General features: G+C 42.9%; 4 protein-coding genes across 8 annotated transcripts; 1 reads left to right on the forward strand and 3 right to left on the reverse strand.

Moving 5' to 3' along the window:
* Nucleotides 1-100: 100 nt before the first annotated feature.
* LOC122616906 (roquin-1) lies at nucleotides 101-6,770 on the reverse strand. 2 transcript variants are annotated; one of them, XR_006325924.1, is made up of 5 exons: nucleotides 6,633-6,770; nucleotides 5,293-5,455; nucleotides 3,051-5,228; nucleotides 2,094-2,350; nucleotides 101-1,886 (listed from the first exon to the last, which is right to left on the reverse strand). XR_006325924.1 is itself a non-coding variant. In XM_043792495.1 (4 exons), exons 2-4 carry the CDS (start codon nucleotides 5,452-5,454, stop codon nucleotides 2,204-2,206), a joined length of 2,487 nt encoding a protein of 828 aa, XP_043648430.1. In that variant the 5' UTR covers nucleotide 5,455; nucleotides 6,633-6,770; the 3' UTR covers nucleotides 101-2,203. The 2 variants fall into 2 exon arrangements, 1 of the variants encoding a protein (XP_043648430.1); XM_043792495.1 differs by having other exon boundaries at nucleotides 101-2,350.
* A 312-nt stretch (nucleotides 6,771-7,082) lies between these two features.
* Nucleotides 7,083-9,467, reverse strand: LOC122617141 (1-acyl-sn-glycerol-3-phosphate acyltransferase delta). The gene is made up of 5 exons (XM_043792859.1): nucleotides 9,327-9,467; nucleotides 8,645-8,816; nucleotides 7,806-8,341; nucleotides 7,375-7,732; nucleotides 7,083-7,317 (listed from the first exon to the last, which is right to left on the reverse strand). Exons 2-5 carry the CDS (start codon nucleotides 8,808-8,810, stop codon nucleotides 7,238-7,240), a joined length of 1,140 nt encoding a protein of 379 aa, XP_043648794.1. The 5' UTR covers nucleotides 8,811-8,816; nucleotides 9,327-9,467; the 3' UTR covers nucleotides 7,083-7,237.
* Nucleotides 9,468-9,984: 517 nt separating this feature from the next.
* Nucleotides 9,985-14,185, reverse strand: LOC122617140 (1-acyl-sn-glycerol-3-phosphate acyltransferase gamma). 3 transcript variants are annotated; one of them, XM_043792856.1, is made up of 5 exons: nucleotides 14,065-14,185; nucleotides 11,990-12,176; nucleotides 11,393-11,928; nucleotides 10,449-10,806; nucleotides 9,985-10,385 (listed from the first exon to the last, which is right to left on the reverse strand). In XM_043792856.1, exons 2-5 carry the CDS (start codon nucleotides 12,168-12,170, stop codon nucleotides 10,297-10,299), a joined length of 1,164 nt encoding a protein of 387 aa, XP_043648791.1. In that variant the 5' UTR covers nucleotides 12,171-12,176; nucleotides 14,065-14,185; the 3' UTR covers nucleotides 9,985-10,296. The 3 variants fall into 3 exon arrangements, with proteins under 3 accessions (XP_043648791.1, XP_043648793.1, XP_043648792.1); XM_043792858.1 differs by lacking the exon at nucleotides 14,065-14,185 and adding an exon at nucleotides 13,951-14,061; XM_043792857.1 differs by lacking the exon at nucleotides 14,065-14,185 and adding an exon at nucleotides 12,335-12,448.
* A 353-nt stretch (nucleotides 14,186-14,538) lies between these two features.
* On the forward strand, nucleotides 14,539-18,763 carry LOC122616052 (titin). 2 transcript variants are annotated; one of them, XM_043791307.1, is made up of 7 exons: nucleotides 14,539-14,782; nucleotides 14,836-15,169; nucleotides 15,232-17,223; nucleotides 17,278-17,493; nucleotides 17,566-17,761; nucleotides 17,819-18,052; nucleotides 18,168-18,763. In XM_043791307.1, the coding sequence occupies exons 2-7, from the start codon at nucleotides 14,847-14,849 to the stop codon at nucleotides 18,207-18,209; spliced, it is 3,003 nt and encodes a 1,000-aa protein (XP_043647242.1). In that variant the 5' UTR covers nucleotides 14,539-14,782; nucleotides 14,836-14,846; the 3' UTR covers nucleotides 18,210-18,763. The 2 variants fall into 2 exon arrangements, with proteins under 2 accessions (XP_043647242.1, XP_043647243.1); XM_043791308.1 differs by having other exon boundaries at nucleotides 14,842-15,169.
* The last annotated feature ends 115 nt before the right edge of the window (nucleotides 18,764-18,878 follow it).

An 18,878-nucleotide genomic window follows, 5' to 3' on the forward strand; every position in this document is an offset into this window, starting at 1 on the left:
TAAGTTTCTCGTTTGCTTTCTTCGCTTTGATATGTTTTGCACATCATCTCTCATCTTTCGTCTTGAACTTAAAATAATGGTAGAGGTAAACCGAAACAACTAAAGTTTTGTGAAAATTTATTGGTAAATAAAATAAATAATTTGTTTTTTTTTTTGCATACTTTTTTCCACTTTGATTAACAAAACTCGAAATTTGCTTAGCGTAGAAACATTGAGTGATAATACCAAAAATACATTTAATTAACATATGTATGTGTAATTATATATATGCATTTAATTAAGTGTGTGTAAAGAGAAAATGTCGGTGTGTATGTGTGAATTGCTCGGCACGATCTGTTTAAAAAAAGAGCCTCGGTCAGTTTTGAAATATTGGAGTTGAGGGGATCTGGCGGTTGCTGGACTGATTGTAAATTATAAAGTTACAAAACTCAACTCAACAAATACGTTACTATGAACTGAACCCATTGGGTTTAAGCTAAAAAAAATCTTCACCACAGCCAAAGTCTGAGCGGATATCGCCAAATCTGGATCTGAGTCCGTATCGTTTGTATCTCAATTGGGACTTAAGTACGCAGTTGAAGGACTCTCCGCCCAACCTTCTTCCATATTTTCGCATTTGGCAGGGGGCAAATGGATTAAAGAAATCCAATTTACTCCCTTAATTCGCTTCTATACACTGAATGCTTTAGTTTCTGAGTAATAGGAAATTACATTTACATATATGTTTTTGTTTTAAAATTGCTTCCATCAATTTAAAACTAGCTCACAACTGAACACGCACTCCCCGGGACGGGGAATATATTTTTACATGGATTCTACTACACACACGGCATCGAAACTCGTTAACAATAAATATATTTGTAAAGATATATATGTTATATTCTTCTATGACCAAGCGTGGTTATATATAGGGTTCCTGATTTCATCGCTTAACAAATACAAGTTACAAAATCTTTCACTTTTGCTTCAAATCAAACTGATGTACAAAGTCTTGAAAGCAAAACGCAGGCTCAACTGACATTAATATATAATATTAATAATAGAGCGCACAATTGATTAGTTTCTAGATATAAATACAAATTTATATTTGCGTAGAGTAGGTATGTGTAAATGTTCTCAAAGCCCTGACTGACATTTAATTTCCTGTTTGTCAATTCTCCTGTACTTTACTTTTCTCACAGTTTACAAAAAGGGATAATGGGACGTGATTTTAATTTATTTTCAATAAATTTAATAATATATAGTACAATAGTTAACAACATCGCACAATAGCGTTATTAAAATTTCTTTAAGAAATATAAACATTCATTTCACACACATACAAATGATCGTTCGTGTTCTGTGGCTCAGTATGTATGCGTGTTGGTGTATGTATGTGATTGTGTTCTGAGGGCGATAGGATTTTCAGGTCCTGTCAGCCCTGCTGATTTTGTATATATAAAAATAGCGTTTTGAAATAGTTAATTATTAAAAAAAATATATAAGTTTATATCTATGTTTACAGCGTTACACAATCAATCAAAATGTGATCACAAATAATCAGGAGGGGGGATGACAAACACACTATTTTGGATAGGAATATGAGTTCTGCCTAGATTTCGAAGTCTTGTGATCATGGTTCAGTTAATTAGTGCACAGTAGCTATTTCATCTGAGAAAATTGCTTTAAAATCTTCGCTGCTACAAATCTGGATGTTGCTTGATCTCAACAAGCGTTTGCATATCTCATCCTCATCGTCATCACTCTTGATCGCCTCTTTTGAGGGTTCCTACGGATCTACGAGTCTGAGCTGAATTCTAGGCTACACACATAGTTTACAATCTAGGTTGAGTTTATTTATGTTTGCTTTTACTTTTCACTATGTGTACTCGACACAATCCCCGAATCTGAAACATAACACGAACATGAGTAACACATTTTCACAAAATTTGAACAATGAACTAATTAGACAATTATTTAATAGATTCTAATAGACGGTACCCAACCCAATTGATGTTTTGTTTTGGCTCCGATCCAATAACGGATCGGTCGGATCAGATTTAACTACAATTACATTTGAAATTCTACCAAAGTTTGAACTGTGCGGTACAAACCTCTAACGATGCGTAAAATGATTGCATTATACATATTCTCTCCCGCCCTTTCGATCTATATAACACCTATATAGAAATATCCTCTGGCTGAGTGAGCCGGACTGCAGCTCCTAGTCCACCTTGATCCCACTGTCATCGGGATCGACGATGTCCACCAGGTTCTTCTCCAGCTGCAGCATCATTCCACTGTCGATTCCGCCCTCGAAACTGTCCTCCGACATCAGTTGTGGCTTTCTGCCCCACACTGGCTGCTGTTGCTGTTTTGAGGAAGATATTTAAACAAAAGATTAAACAAGTTGTAAAGCCTTATCAACTAAAAAATTAAAGTTTATTCACAATGGACCTACAATGGCAGCCAATATTAAATATTTGTACATATGTGTATATACCAAACCCATAGGCGAAAACAGTTAAAATTGCATAAATAGATAGAATGATAATAGGTCACACCCCCTATTAGAATCAGCACACCTACCTAACTAGCACACCCACTGGGATCACGCCTCGTCACCCCTAAGGAAAAACAGTTGTATAACGCCATCATAAATGCAAATAGAAAGCTTGACTATGTCTGTTCGATCAGACCATAATACTGACCAACCGCCAGGAACAATATTCCTGCTTTGATCAGATTTAACTACAATTACATTAATAACAATACAATAACATTATTCCAGCGCATTAGTTCGGATTTCGAAAGAAACAGAAGTGCCAGCAGTAGTAACATTGATACTATAAAAAAAAGGACCCAAAAGATAATGAGAACAATCACTATCAACCCTATCAAAAAGGAAAATATCCAAAAAGACCTGAACATCAGATCCGTCAGATAACTTAACTGATTCCGTAAAAAGAATGTTAAATATTATATATAATGCAGTTTTGTAAAGATATAGTTAGTTTTATAATTTCTGAGAAGACCCAACAAGTTAAGCAGTTATATTAAAAAAAACATACCTTATTGGCATTGAAGTTATCGTTTCTGTCGCTCTTGAAGCCGCCATATCCCAGATCAAAGTTGTTCCAGTTGCCGGTAGTGCTGCTCTTGGGACAAATGGGGCCGTAGATACTCAGCATGGAGGAGCCAGTGGGCACGTCGAATGTGGACGCATCGTCATCCAATATGGAGTCTGATCGTACAAAATTTGCTGACTCTTTTCCCGTATTGTTCCAAAACAGCAGCGATGAGCCATGATTGTTGTTGTTGTGGGAGCTGGTATTGTTGTTGTTGTGGTTGTTGTTGGATCGCCGGAACAGATTCACTGCATCCACATCGACCTCCGGGACTCTGTCCAGATCTATGTTAACATTATTCGGCGGTTTCTTTTCATAAAATGAGGTATCAGCTGTTGCGGCTAAAATCGACAACGGTCGGCTGGCACTCGGCTTGCTGGACGGTGGCTGCTGCTGTTGGGGATGCTGTTGAGGATGCTGCTGCTGCTGTTGTTGCTGCTGTGCCAGGTATGCTTGCTCCCAGGGATTGCCCAGATGGAAGACGTCTCCACCGCCACCGGGCAACATGTAGCCCTTGTGCAGATTACTGTTCACACTAAAGTTCGGTGGGTTGGCATTGCGTTGTGCTGGCGCCGGGTTTGCTTGGTATTCTCTGGGAGAAGGATTCCTAGGCGTGCCAACGCCAAAGCCGCTGAAGCGAGGATCGTAGCGGCTGGGCACTATGAGTCGGGTGATGGGACTGTGATGCGACGGATGAAGCAGAGGCGACTGCTGCGGTGGAAGTCCACCTCCTGGCGATAGTCCCAAGCTGGGATCCAGATATCCCCTGGGAGATCCCATATAATGCATTGGCGACATAGGCAACATGGGTGGCACTCCTAGAGCCGGTCCGTCCTGCTCTCCTAATGGTTTCTTAATGGCTCCTACTCCTACCGCTGGGGGCCCCTGCAGGGCCAACGGTGTCTTCATATGTTTTCCTCGATTCCGTGCACGATAGCGTTCTACCTCCTCCTGGGAATGGGCAAATGTACAGCTTGCACCTCGAGGACACACCCTCCGCACATTCAAGTCCCTGCATAAACTGATCTTGTACTTGGGATTGCTATTGGCCGTCCCACCGCTGCCACCGCCACTGATGCCGTCCTGCGCCTTGCGCACTCCATGATGCTGAAGGAAGTTTACCAGTCCAATGACCGAATGGCGCACTGCATCCAGGGCCTCAGCCAAATCCGACCACGGGGCCACCTCTGCACAGGGGTCAATGTTGGCCAGGTACTTCAAATGATGGTGCAAACTGGACAGCTTCGCAGGATCACTGGTCCGCTGCAAGGCGATGACCAATTCCTGGACTGATTGGGCAAAGGAGCTTGGCGTCTGCAGCTTGTCGATAATGCTCTGCATGTGACTCTTATGCATAACGTCGCCATACAATAGGGAAGACCACTGTTCCGGTGCAATGCGCAGACCCGCCTCGGTGGCGATCTGAACGATTTGGGCATCGTGCTCGCGGCGTAAGGCGTCATATGTTCGAAATTCTTCTTTGAGCTGCATTAACGACGAGTCCGCCTCCCGCTTGGACACCTTGAAGCAGCTGGCACGGTAGAGCAGCTGTACCACATGTCCGATACTAGTCTTTGAAGCCTGGGGAAACTGCGGTTCTAGTCGCTGCACGACGAACATGACCAGTACTTTGCGCGAAAGCGCTGATCCCTCCTCCAAGGCCAACAGCACCAGTTTGAGCACCTCCTCCTGCATGGCGGGTCCCAGAAACTGGCATCCTCTTGTCCGCACCGCTGCCCACAAATTTGAACTCAACTGTTGGGGATTTTGATGCTGCAGGATCAGCTCGGTGACTGTGCGTTCGCCTAGGGATCTTGCTGCTCGGAGCGCCCTCACCCGTCCCTCCTCCTCCATCAGCTGGCAGTTAACCAGGGTAACCAGTTTCCGTAGCATGGGTCGAGTCAGGAGATTGCCATTTCCGTTTAGGTTGAGGAAGGACTTCAAGTGCAAAGCCAGCTCCTCGATGCACCGCTGGCCCAGTTGGTAGCACTTGAGATGCTCCGTCTCCAGCTTTTGCACACTGGGCGGTGGTGGTCCCAGGTCGAGGAGCTCCGAGTCCTTGACCAACTGGAGCAAGGCATGGTTAATGGGCAGATTGTCGATATCGCTGACAATCACGGTCTGAGAAAACGATACGAGCAGATCAATTAGCGTTGGAGCAATACTTAGATGGACTGCAACTCACCTGATCGAAGGGACACTGCCGGTTGTAGAGGGTCGTCAGGCATAGCTTGCAGATGGTGTGTCCGCAGCCCAGACTGACCGGACATCGCTGGCTGGCCGCGAATTCATTGCAGCAGATGGGACAGTTCAGAAAATCTGTCCATGAGGGAGCCTGAATCGGCATGCTGTGCGTAAGAGACATAATAATTCCAATTAAGATGATTTAAGCTCAAAGGTAGGGAAAATCTTTTGTTTCATTGGCTTCTTTGTGGTATGAGAATCTTATTAAATCTGAATAAATATGAATGAATATTTTGAGAATAGCGTGGATTAATTGTTTATTGTTGTTGATTTATTGTAACAGGTTCAAGCAAGAATGTGTGAATTTTCTTATCTTGGTTAAACACATCATGCCATAAATGTACATATGCTCTATGGGTAATTCAAATGATATCCTTATCAGATTTAATTTTATGGAAAACATTCGCTTTAATATATAAATGAATAATTATATTTTAAACAGACTTGTAACATGCTACATCTATAGGTCGAAGCTTAAGGGGAATGATCACATTAAGATCAGTATAGAAGCTGACCATAAATATTAGTTATATTATAGACCTAAAAAGGGTAAACCGTATAAGATCGGACTTTGATCAAATATGTGCGTATTAGCTAATTGATGAAACGATGAAAGTGACGTGACTCAAGATAGACTTATTTTCCATTTACAACGATCAAAAGTGGCACAGTAAAAAGTTTCGCTTTCGTCTTTTTCTTCTTCTTGCCATACCCCCAACGTCAGCTGTCGCCACACACACTCACGCGCTCCCCCCACACAGACACGCACACACAAAACTGGTGATGTTGGTGAGCGAAGGCATTTGTACACGCATGCAAGTATATCTGTATGTATATAGAGCTAATATATACTTTCATACCCCAGTTGCACTTCCTGGAGAACTTTTTCGGGACTTTACATGCCCAAAGGATTGCTCAAGATCCTTTTGAGACCCCTAGAGAGAGCCACTCACACACACAGGCATAACTGCTTTAATGGGACACAAACGTAACTCGCTTTCAACGTCATCAAGCATCCGCTTTCTTTTGAGACGCGAACAAAGGGAATTTGGGGAAGTATCCCATGCGATGTACCAACCCAAGGAATGGCACCTTCAAAAATTAGGGCCACAATCTAGAGAAAGGTCCTTGAAACTGAGCAATCCCCCAGGAAAAACACTGAACTGCACAAAAATCTCTCCCAACGTTTTTTTCGTTACGTTTCACTTTTCACTCTGCTCCGTGGATTTCGCAGAAACTCGATTTAAAGCAGTTTTTGGCACTTGTGCTGCACTGACTCACCTTCAAAATGCACATATTATTGCATTAAAGGTACGAAAAGATGTTTTTTAATTTTCATTGGATTTTTGTAAGAAATTTGGGAAGTTGCAATCAGTATGACCGCAGGTGACGAGCGGCGGAATACTGAATTCAGCTGGCTGAAAATGTCCAATGTGTAGCCGCACTGCTTGCGCTAAGGGTTGCACTGAACGCACTCAGCTGATTGAGATGAGCAGTTATCGTTTTTGGCTTGACTATCTAAATTTAAAATTCGATAACGTAAATAATTTATATATTTTAAATACATATGTGTACAATTCAAACCCATGAAAATATCGAGCTTTGTTCTATATATGAACAAAATTTATAACGTTTGTTTTTTCGACGTTTAAGTCTTTGGTGCTAGAAGACTGAGAAATCTTCCCACATTCAATATTTACCTCTAAGGAACTTTTCATTCTTGCAAGACAATTTCGCATACAATGTTATTTTATTCGGTTAGCTACAATTGGTTTTTGTACATTCAACTCGATGTACATAATATTTCTATGGTTTTTGCAGTCAAGTAATTACTTATCAGCTGTGCCAAAACTGTCGCAGAGTTTATAAAACTCAGGTATAAAAATCTATTTCTTTGCAGCTGCACCATACGCAGAGGCTTTGCTGATCTTCGAAGCATTGACAGCGTATTCCATGAGGCCATAGACTGAAAGAAGTTTAAAAAGTTAACTAGATTTCCTCGAAATTACAACTGCCAACTTACATCCTCCCAAAATTGACAGAACAGTGATGAAGCCAAACCAGTTGCCAGCAACCAGTGAGGTTACCAAATAGTGCAGGATGCACAGGACAGCAAAAGTAGCCCAGCCCAAAAAGTTGAGGAGAGTACTCAAGCGCGGCTTGTAGATCTTCTCGGGCACCTCCTTGACCCCGGAGTTCTTGAAGAAGCTGCCAGTCTCGTGGAAGCTGTCAATGATTTTGTCCTTTTCCGCAAAGAAGTTCTGCATCCATGCAGCGGCCTCCTTTTCACCATCCGGAACCACGTCCAGAGGCACTCGCCGAATGTACATGTACGGTTCCACGGGCTCTCCGTTCAACTGGGACAGCATGGTCGGTTTTGGCTGTAAAGAAATTCATGTTCCAAATTGTAATTTCACAAGACTTAATTATTCATATAAGATATGAAATCCTCACCTCAGCATCCTTCTTGAAGGCCAGATTGATGTCGTAGATGGCAGGACAAATGCCTCGCATGGTGGGCAGACTGGTGGTGAATCCTTTAGTGCGCGGAATCAAGTGGTGCTTGAGGACGGGAAGACCTCGTTCCTGGGCGAACTTGACGGACAGCTCGTGCTTGGCGGCAGTGAAACGGGTGCCCTCCGCGTTGAGCAGTAGCCACACAGGATCAGGATAGGAGAATACCTCCTTCAGCTGCGTCTTGATCACGACCTTGTCCTTCTCGAAGTTGCGGTCAAGGAAGATGAACTCGGCCATCCACCATACCCAACCCAAGACCGGGACGTAGCGCAGCATCTTCTTGGCATACGCCTTGGTTCCCCCCAGATTGCCCAGCTTGTCGGTGATCATCCATGCGGTTAGCCAGTCGATCTCGTACGTGTGATTCATCAGGAGCAGTCCGTGCTCCTTGCCAAAGAACTTCTGCTCGTCCTGGGGGTCGATGTAGACCCTCAGTTTGCTGCCCGCATACCATTCCGCTACACAGACAAGGACTGAAACGGGGAGACAGATTCAGAATAATTATGAAATAACTGCACTTAATTACACAATTTCGTTGGGCAACGCTTGCGATAACAAATTTCTAAGGTATTTGCACGATTCAGTAACGAGTACATTTTCAACATTCATTATTTAAATAAGAAATACGTAAACGTAACTACATTACATATTTATACCTAATCTTTGGTTAAAAAAAAAGTGGAATTGTGCTGAATGCTACACTATACTTGATGTGAATTGACTATATACCGTTGTTCCCATGATAGTATAATGCTCAGCATATGATGTGTACTTACTGCAATAGAAGGAGTAGTGCAGGTAGTAGGCCAGACTGCGAGAGAGCTTCTTATCGAAGGGCCTAACGAGGAGAATCAGAAAGAGCTGGCCAATGTTGACGAAGAATCCGCACGTGAAGAAGGTCACGGCGATCAGCAGTCGCCCCAAGCCCCTGAGGTGCGACATCCTAGGCTAAAAATACACGCAACTCAATAAAATCAGTCGGTCAGTTGGACCAACGTTTACGTAATCGAAAGTCGAAAGTCGTGTCTGCAATGCAGTTAATAAATATGTCCAGCGCACGATATCGACTTCTGATTATATGGCCAGCACTCAAACTTTGCTCCCACTGTGTCATGGAAATTGAAATGCTTAAATTATGGTACCGTAAACGCACACACACAGTATCGATACAGTGAGCTCTCTATAATATGCAAACCTAGAAGTTCAGTTCTTATCGTTGGATCGGGAATTTCAAACGATAGAACGAATTTCATAATCAATTAAGATATTTTTTATTGCATAGTGCGACTAGGGAAACCAAATTAAGTTTTACAATTCTTATAATTGTATCCTCTTGATAGTAGCAATGATAAAGACAATGCCATACGTTCATACAGTCTTACAACTTTTCACGTTCTAGTTTCACTTTGCGACAGTCCACTGTTGCATTTACACCAGAACACACACACACACACTCACCTATCTTAGCGGAATCTTAACAATTAGAGACCAGGAAGTTGCAACTTGTTCTATCGACCAGTAGAATTCGACTGAATGAAAGTGACTCTTCTAGGCGCCCGAGCCCCTAGTGATATGGATCTCGTCGATAGTACAACACAGAAACCCACAACTAACACTTTTAATCACTTCTTATCAGTCAATAGGAATAGGTGGCACTGCTTATCGGCGAATAAAGGTGATTTTATGCTTGGCGTGTGGTTGTATTGATCATATAGCCAAGGGCAAGCAGTCGAACTAACGGAACGTGCGCCGCTTCCGATCGTTACAACTGATAAGAAACCGAACGTGTAAAGCATGCTGATAAACACAAATTTCTATACTATGTGGGTATTTGCTTTGTTTATTGCACATTTGTTACAATTTACTACTCCTGTTCAAGAATAACTATTTTTAATCTTTAATAGTCCTGAAAATGTAAAAAATTCAACGTTTTACACTACTCTACATACAAATATGTTGATTTCCCAATTATTTAGACAAATATCCACTTAAGAAATGCTGGCGGTATTTTGTGTTAAGGTCACTCTATGCACTGCTTGTCTGCCCTCACTTATCAGCAGTCCTTATCAGGGTACTGCTTGCCGTACGCCTTATCAAACACAACAAACTCACGCTCTCACGTTCTGTTTAATTTAATTATTGCAATGCTCGCCAAAATACAATTGATCAAACAATTAAATTTCCACTTAGGTGTACAACTACCAACTACGTACGCAAATTGATGGCTCCAGTGTGCGGGAGTTACCTCGTAACCATAAACTTAGACAAGAAAAACATGCACTTCTGTTTAAAAACACTTGAAATCGTCCGGGGAGGAATCGCGAATTGATCCATTTAGCAGAGAGATTTGTGAGAGGACTGCCTTTTACAAAGTCACTTGTAGATAATTGAGTTCGACAACAATCGAAACTAAATGCGAATTCGAAAGTTACTTTGCGCTTGGGGACTTGGAGGACCCATAGTTAGATGCTTTGCTGATCTGCGTCTTGTTGATGGCCTGGCCCATAAGCCAGTAAACTGGAACAAGAAAAAGAAATTTCAATAAGATATACAGAAGTTAAGGCTAAGATCCAAACTTACAAAGTCCCAGGACGGAAAGAGCAGTGATGAAGGCCGTCCAGTTGGCCGCCAGCAGGGAAGTAATCACGTAGTAGAAGATGCAGGACAGAGAGAATACCGCCCAGCAGACGAAGTTCACAAGCGAACACAGCCGGCGTTGATTCACATATGCCGGGACCTCTTTCACACCGGACGTCTTGAAGAAGCTGCCCGTCTCCAGGAAGCTATCGATGATCTTGTCCTTCTCCACAAACAGGTTCTGCAGCCAGGCGGCCGCCTCCTTCTCGTCTTCAGGGACCTGTTCAAGTGGAATACGCCGCATCAGCAGGTGGGGTTCCACACTCTTTCCATGCAGAAGGCTCAGCATTGTGGCGGGGTTCTAAAAGTACAATTACAAATTAATCTATAGAGTTTTAGTAGCTTTAAGTGCCAATTTTTCATTAAACAACACAATCACACGTTATGAAATCTTGATAACCCCTTAACCGCTTTCGTAAATTTAATTTAAAACCACAATAAAATGCAGTTTGCTGAATTCCGTGCACTTATCATTAGAACGCTCCGATTAAATATTATGGTTGCTATGTTGGCAAAGTGCCAACACAGGTAACGAATATCAAACATACTATAAAAAGATGGTATAATTGTGACGACTCGATTAACCTTGAAATGTTTGCTTATTTTAATCGATCGATATCTTTAAGAGCATCCATCTCAAGAAATCATGACTGTTCGAAGTGGTAGTATAGTAAATTCGACACTTCTTTTATGAGCAAGATAATCGGATTAAAAAAATGAAAGTAGATTAGAGCAAAGTAATCAGACACGTATTATCGAACTGGCTGATAGGCCTTATCAAAAATACATGAAAAGCTTTGCCATGCAGAATTCTGCATTAATTGCATGGAACAAAAAAATAAAGAAATATATAACTTCAAGTACTTTCGTAAGAGATGTAAAGTTACCTTATCTGTGGGCCTGTACGCTAAGTTAATGTCGTAGATGACCGGACACAGACCGCGGATGGGTGCCAGACTGGCAGTGAATCCCTTGGTGCGTGGGATCAAGTGGTGCTTCAGCACCGTCATGCCCCTCTCCTGGGCGAATTTCACAGAGGCCTCGTGTTTGGCGGGAGTGAAGCGAGTGCCTTCAGCGTTGAGCAACAGCCAGGTGGGATCGGGGTAGGAGAAGACCACCTTGAGCTGCTCGGTGATAATGGTCTTGTCCTGGTCGAAGTTGCGGTTGAGGAAGACGAACTCGGCCAGCCACCAGCCCCAGCCGATGATGGGCACGTAGCGGATTGCCTTCTTGGCATAGGCCTTGCAGTTGCCCAGGACGCCTAACTTTTCGCAGATCATCCAGCCGTTGAGCCAATCGATCTCGTACTTGTGGTTCATAATCAGGAGGACATGCTCCTTGCCGGCATGCTTTTCGAAGTCCTCCTTGTCCATGTAGACAGTCATCTTGCTGCCGGCGTACCAATCGGATACGAAGATCAGTTCTAAGGGATTGGAGGTATTACGTTTCCAACTCCTTACTGTAACTGATTAGGATATACTCACGGGAGTACAGCGAATAGCAAGCATAGTACATCAGCTTGCGGAAGAGTCGCTTGTCTATGGGCTTAATAAAGACGTGCATCAGCAGCTGGATAAAGTTGATGCACAGCCCGCTGGTGAAGAAGGTGAGCGCGATGCACAGGTGTATCAGTCTCAATTGTTTCAGCTTCTCCAGGGAACCCATTTTGATCTGCAAGTAGCGATGTTTACCGAGTTAAACGGCGGTCCTTACGTAATCACTACTTTAATTGTAGGTTGTTCCCCCGGTAGTGCTCGTAAACCCGCACTTTATGGCCCCGCGGGTGGAACACCGCGTTTATGACCACTACACAAAGTTCCCGCACTCACTCGAGTTGCGTTTTCTGCAATCAAAAGCACGCGGTCAAGTTAAAAGAAAGCGTGAAATCCGGGAAGGCAACCACCTGCACCACCGGCTGGCAATGGACTGGGGCAACCAGCGAACGGCAGAGATATTCGCCAGATATCGGCGGGGGCCAGAGGCTATAGCCTATAGACTATAGCTTTCATAGATTTTGCTAAGGCCGCTGCCGGAGGAGGAATCTAATCAGCCTTGGCCAATCGATGCCTTCTCCGTCGGAAATAGCTACAGCTAGCCGCTGTGGACAAAGTCCGGCTGTCCGGCGGATAGTCATTATAGGGCAGATACTCGCACTTCACAGTGGAAGCTCGCAAAAGTCAATAATCTTTAGAATGAGTGGGTTTATGGGGACCAAAGTGTGCAAACAGTTTAGCAAAAATTGATGACATTTAAGTGTAATTTTTAGTACATGTGGGTGTTTCAGAAACAACTAAAGATTTAACAACCGTTTTAATGTTGAGTAAAATTCACAACTTTGTTTCAGAAACAACTAAAGATTTAACAACCGTTTTAATGTTAAGTAAAATTCACTACTTTACATCTTTAAACAAATTAAATCCTTTCATCGAGGTAAAACATCCATTTTTATATTTCATTATTAAATATTTGGTTTCAGATATTTTTTTGATATTGGAATAGGTAAATAAAATAATAGTGCGAAACTATTAAAAAAAATATGATTTTCGATGATTTTTATCCATATATGTTTTGCAAATGCACATGTACGATCTATAAATATTAAATTTGTTTATAAAAGTGTCGCTAAGTTTTTATGTTTAATAAATAAAATTTAAATGCAAGACATTTTTGTATAATCAATATGCTTTTCGTTCAAATGATTTTCGTCTCCTACTCATGAATTAAAAACTTTGAACATGTGGATGAAGCAAAAGTGACTTATAAGCAGGGTTTCAATTGAATATTTAAAAAAAGCTAAATACAAAGGTGTTAAGGAGCTATTGATAGAAGGAAATCACGTTCTATAAAAAGAGACATATATTTACATGCACAATGAAACACTATAGTTTTTTTCAATAGAAATGAATCAATTCTATTGTAAAACACTGAATTTTTAAAACTTTTAAAGACGATAGTGGGATTTAAATTTCATAATGAGGTAGGGAGTAATTTTCAATAACTTGTTCATGCCATTTCCTATGTACACCCACATGGACTGAATAAACCGAAAATTCGCTGAGACAACTTGATTGGATTTTTGTTGCACTCAATTGGTGACCCCGACGTTGACATCCGAACCCCTTGCATTGAATTAGTTTACTTTTTCGATCGTCCACTTTACATAAAGTACAACAAAAGAGTTTTGCGCCCGAGAGTGTGCATGTGTGCGTACGTGCATGCATATATGGCTCAGCTGGCCCACGTGTGCGAGTGTGTGTGTGCGGGAGAGGCGTGGGGTGGCGTGACGTGGTTAACATTTATGGTTATCAGTTGATCAGCGAATCCATCGCCACCCACAAATGATCAATAACAAAGTCCAATTGGAAGGGCTATCAATCTGCAGCTGCGCCGCTCTTATCGGTTATGCCCTGTTACGCATATGTATATATAGAGAACATATAAGTACATGGCACTGTGGGTTGTGTCCTTTGTTTACAAATGTCACTGGGCGGGAATCGGTTGCTAGTCACTGGTCACTACTATATGTGTATCACTCGGCGCCGTCGTGCCCGCCATTTACCTTTTTGGCAATGTTTTTGTGCGAATTGATTTGTTTTCTTTTGTAAGCCAAACGGTATGACCGTTCGAGTGCAATGACGTTGCCACCGGTGGACAATCGGAAAATCGGTACTTTTGCATTTAGTTTTTTTTTTAATATTTAGTATTCGTCGGCAGTGTTGTCAGGCTATAATCTAGTTACAAATTTGTATTGCTTATCTCAATGATTTATAATCTACGCAAACGTTTTTATAAATCTATACACATAAGAACAACATTTGGGACACCTTTATAACACTAGTTTTAGAATATTACTAATTACTAAAGCGAATGATCCCAAGCTAGTAATATTTACATTCCTCACCTATCAACTGAAACTACTAATAAGAGTAGACTTCGATTTATTAATATTCTTTGGCTCTTAGTATGGAAAAGGTATTTTAATCGGTAGTATTAAACTCTCCAAAACCTGGTTACCCTAAGGGTTTGCGTCTACACTAAATGCCTGTCCGAAATCATTCGCAAAATTGAACACCAAGTTATTTTTCTCGCATTTGGAAATTAGATTTTCCCTGAAAGTAATCACTTAAAAACTGGGATAAACCCGAATCAGCCTTTTTGGTGTCGTGTACCAAGGTTTTAAGTGGTTTTCATCAGCTGAAAGAGCGAGCCCGTCGGCGGATCGGTAAATTCAGCCGGCAGACGCTGTTTTGTTGGGCAAAATTTGCAGACGTGAGCGCGTGAGTTTTCGGGGGGTTAATGCCAAAGATGTACATACCTGACCGTCGTCCAGTTGCAGCTGAAATGACCAACGTGGAGATCTACGACTCCTCCAATTCGCAGCTAAGTAGCGACGAGTATAGCCACGAGGAGGAGGACTACGACGCCTTGATGGACGCGGCGGTAAGCAAGCAGCGCCCCCAGAAGACAAAATCCATGGGATCCGAGACCGAGAAACCCGGAAATGGAGCTCCGGAGTCGGCGGTTGCCACTGAAAAAGATGCAAAGCCGGTTGACGCGGCGGTGCCGCCTTCCACACGCTCGGAAACACTCCGCCGGATCCGCCAATTGCAGTTACAGCGGGGCAGGTTGCCCAATCTCTACTTCAAGCGTCGCAGTATTCGCTGGTAAGGCTTATTCACCTTAAATAACCTACCGAAACTCTTATCCCCTACCTATCCCGTTTCAGGCTGCGACCCAATAAAATGGAATACAGCAGCTATTTTGATGGCCTGAAGGACTTGGTGGCCAAGCGCAAATTGAAGCACCTGGTTCGCGTCAACGCCCGGCGGCGCAGGACCTACGACAGCAGGAGCCCCAGTCGTAGTCGCAGCCACAGCCGCAGTTTTAGCCGTAGTCGTAGTCGCAGTCGTAGTCGCAGCTATTCTCGTAGCCGCAGCGGCAGTGGTTCGCCTGAACTCATTTGTCTTGATGACACGGAGAACGAGGAGTCGCCTGAGAAACCAGAACCGCAGGCAAGGGTTACGCCCATCAAGGAAAATATGTCTCGTGTTCCCGCACCGCCCCAACTGAACTACGAGATGCCAGAGAGGAAAAGGGCTAACACTCTTGGAAGCAACGAAAACGGTGCCTCTATCCTCGACGAGTTCTTGGTAAAGAAGGATCCTCATCCACCGGTATTTGACTACGGAAAGCTCTCCGCGTGCCTGGAATTGGAACAGGCTCTAAAGGATCAATCGCAAGGTGATCCAGATGTGGCAGAGTCGCTGGTGCTTGATGCCACTCTTAAGAGACGCCGTTCGGTAACACCGCCTGCAATCGACGAGAGGCGCAACAATGTGGAAGTCGAGGATGATGAGATAATTGAGTTTTTACCGGTGCAGCAACGAAAACCAATAGAGGCAGCTCCACCATTAAATCTTCAAATGCCCAGCACTCCAACGGCTAATCCTCTTCAGTGTCAGCCAGCTTTTAAGCTGAGCACACCGTATTCTCTGGCATCGCCGTCTGCCGCTAAGCAATCTGAAAATTCGACTCCCGAATCTTACAGTTTAAATACTCCTACGCCAACGGCTACGCCCATGGAGATATCGTATCCCAACGAAAAGCTGTCAAATAACATGAGAGGTGATGCGCAGACTTTCTCAATTCAACAGGCTTTACCCCAGGTCGCTGCATCATATGCTGCTGCACCACAAGTGGCTGCCCTCGCGCAGAGAGTTCCAGCTCAGGCTGCTCCACTACTACAAGCCTCTGTGCAACAGATGCATTTCCCAAGATCAGCTCCACCACAGCAGCTTCCTGCAGCCAAACCTCCACAACAGCAACTGCCTTCAGCGTCATCCTCTCCACCACAACACCTAGCTCGACCGAGACTAGCTTCACCACATCAACTGGTTCCGCCAAAAGCAGTCCCATCACAGCATCTAGCTCCACCGCAGCAGCTAGGCACGCCGAGATCAATTCCACCACAGCAGCTAAGTACAGCGAGATCAGCTCCGCCACAGCAGGTAGCTCCACCACAGCAACCAGATTTATCAAGACTAGCTTCGGTACAGCCGTTAACCCCACAAAGGGAAGCTGCTCCACATCAGATTGCCCCACCACAGCAGGTCCACCAAACGCCATCTCAACCGTATCTTGCTCCAATTGTTGCTCCCAACTTTGCGGTGCCCCAGCAGCCGCAACCCCGTCGATCGGATACGGTGTCTACCCAGACGCAGGGTTTGCAGTCTCCAACGTCTTCTTCAACAACTCGCCAAAAGTCGTCCATTGATCTCAACAACAGTGATGCAAACTTCCATTATCGCATCAAGGAACTTTTTGAAGAATTTAACACGATAATGATAGATAAAATTGACTCGGTGCGTCCTGAAAATGATTCATTAAGAAAAGAGCGCGAACGCATCGATGCGGATCTTGCAACCCTAGATAAACTGATAGCCCAGAAGGAGGAGGAATACAACCGACTGCTGCACCTGCGATGCGTTAAGAAGGAGCTGCATGATCGGCTGCAGCGAAAGGAGCGCATGACGCTCATTAGGGATCTACTGCCCGTCCTTCTCAACAAGAGCTGCAGCGCAGATGAGCTGCGCGAGATGCAGGCGATGCTAGAAGAGGAACAGGATGCTCCGATGGCTTCCAAACAAGGTCTGTCGGCCGTCGAAAAATGTCTGAATTTCGCCGAGTACAACCAGAACAACATACGCCTCCTGCGCGGGTAAACTTAAATGTTCAATTGTGAGAATTCAAAGTTCAAGATAACCATTTTCAGTATCATGGGCTTAAAGGAACGCGCCCCGCCCGCGAATCCGCGCTATTTCGAGGAGGACCAAATGCTTTTTCGAAGAGATTCCATGCCCGCAAGTCATCAATCAATGCGCGATCAGCGTTACGATTCTCGGGATGTAGTAAATGACCATCAGCCAGAGCGAAGTCCAGATAGAGCTCCACTTGCCAAGCGACCAAAATTAATGCACCCGCAAGACAGGTGAGAAAATCAAAATTAAACATTATGCAACTCATACCCGAACGCATCATTTTAATGTCATATACTTATTAGGAACCAGGAGATGTCGAGCTCCTCGGCAAATCTGTCTGCTACTCTATCAGAATCGCTCAACAAGATTAAGGCTTTGAAAAAAAGATCCCGTTTTAGCAACATCCCATTGGACAATAATTTGGATAATGAATCACTGATCGAACCTCTGTTTAACAGCAGTCCGATGGTCTCTCATCGCCAACTGGCCAATAGACAGGTAAGAACTTAATAATAATATTTTAGAGTTTACTCGAAAATGAATTTTCCCATTTAGCACTACCAAGAATTACATTCCGCTAATAGTAACGACCAAGAGAAGGCCGAAAAGAAGCACAGGTCTCACAAGAACAAGCCGCATAAGAGTACCCATAAGTCTCATCGTGAATCTTCGAATTCCGCAACTACCAACGGCAAAACGGGAAGACACTGCCACGAGTGCAAGCTGTATGAAGCTACCTACATGTGCTCCAACTGCCAGAATCAATGGTACTGCAGTCGTGAATGCCAGGTAAGCAATTGGTACAAAAGCGGTTAGAATCATGCACAAAAATGGTTATTTACTTTGGACGTATTTAAGGAAAAGTACTCATTTTTAATTATCCCTTATAACACATTCCTTTCAGCTGCGAGGTTGGGACTCACATTACCGCACTTGTGGCATTTAAGTAGACTACACTTAGGATATCAGCATTACTAATGTTTATAATCTATAACTATCGCATATGCGCTACTATATTTACTCAACCACGTAACTCACTGAAGGATACAGGACAATGACGGAATATTTTCAATTGCGTATCATTGAATTAATTTCGTGTACTTGTACTCAATAACCGGTCGTCCTATAAATGAATGAAATGTCCTTAAGATTACTTTGGACAAATAATTTAATTTGTTTAATTTATGTATAGGATGAGCGGTGAATTGGTACAATTGCAAGAAATTAATTCAATGAAACGTAATTTAAAATGTAATATGCCTAGTTTAATTAAGTTGATAGGGTTTACATATAATAATAATATTTCCTTCATAAATGTGCAACTAAAATGAATTGAACATTTTGAGATTGAATGCACTTCGCTTTGAAGAACCCGCGAAATGCTTTCTGTTTTATAATCGGATCGATCAAATGTTGTTCCTTGTTTTCCAACTTTATCATTAATTTTTGAAAATTTAATATTGACCAAGATGGTTGCTAAGTGAAAGATACCTATTTATGAATTAATATATTTATTTTCTGTTTCGTTGCATACAATTCCATGCTAAAGGTAAAATAAACAAGTTCATATTTATTTACAAGCACTTTTTATTTAATTTTCGCCCAACCTATTGAA

This window comes from Drosophila teissieri, chromosome 3L (genome assembly GCF_016746235.2).
Source record: "Drosophila teissieri strain GT53w chromosome 3L, Prin_Dtei_1.1, whole genome shotgun sequence".
NCBI lineage: Eukaryota > Metazoa > Arthropoda > Insecta > Diptera > Drosophilidae > Drosophila > Drosophila teissieri.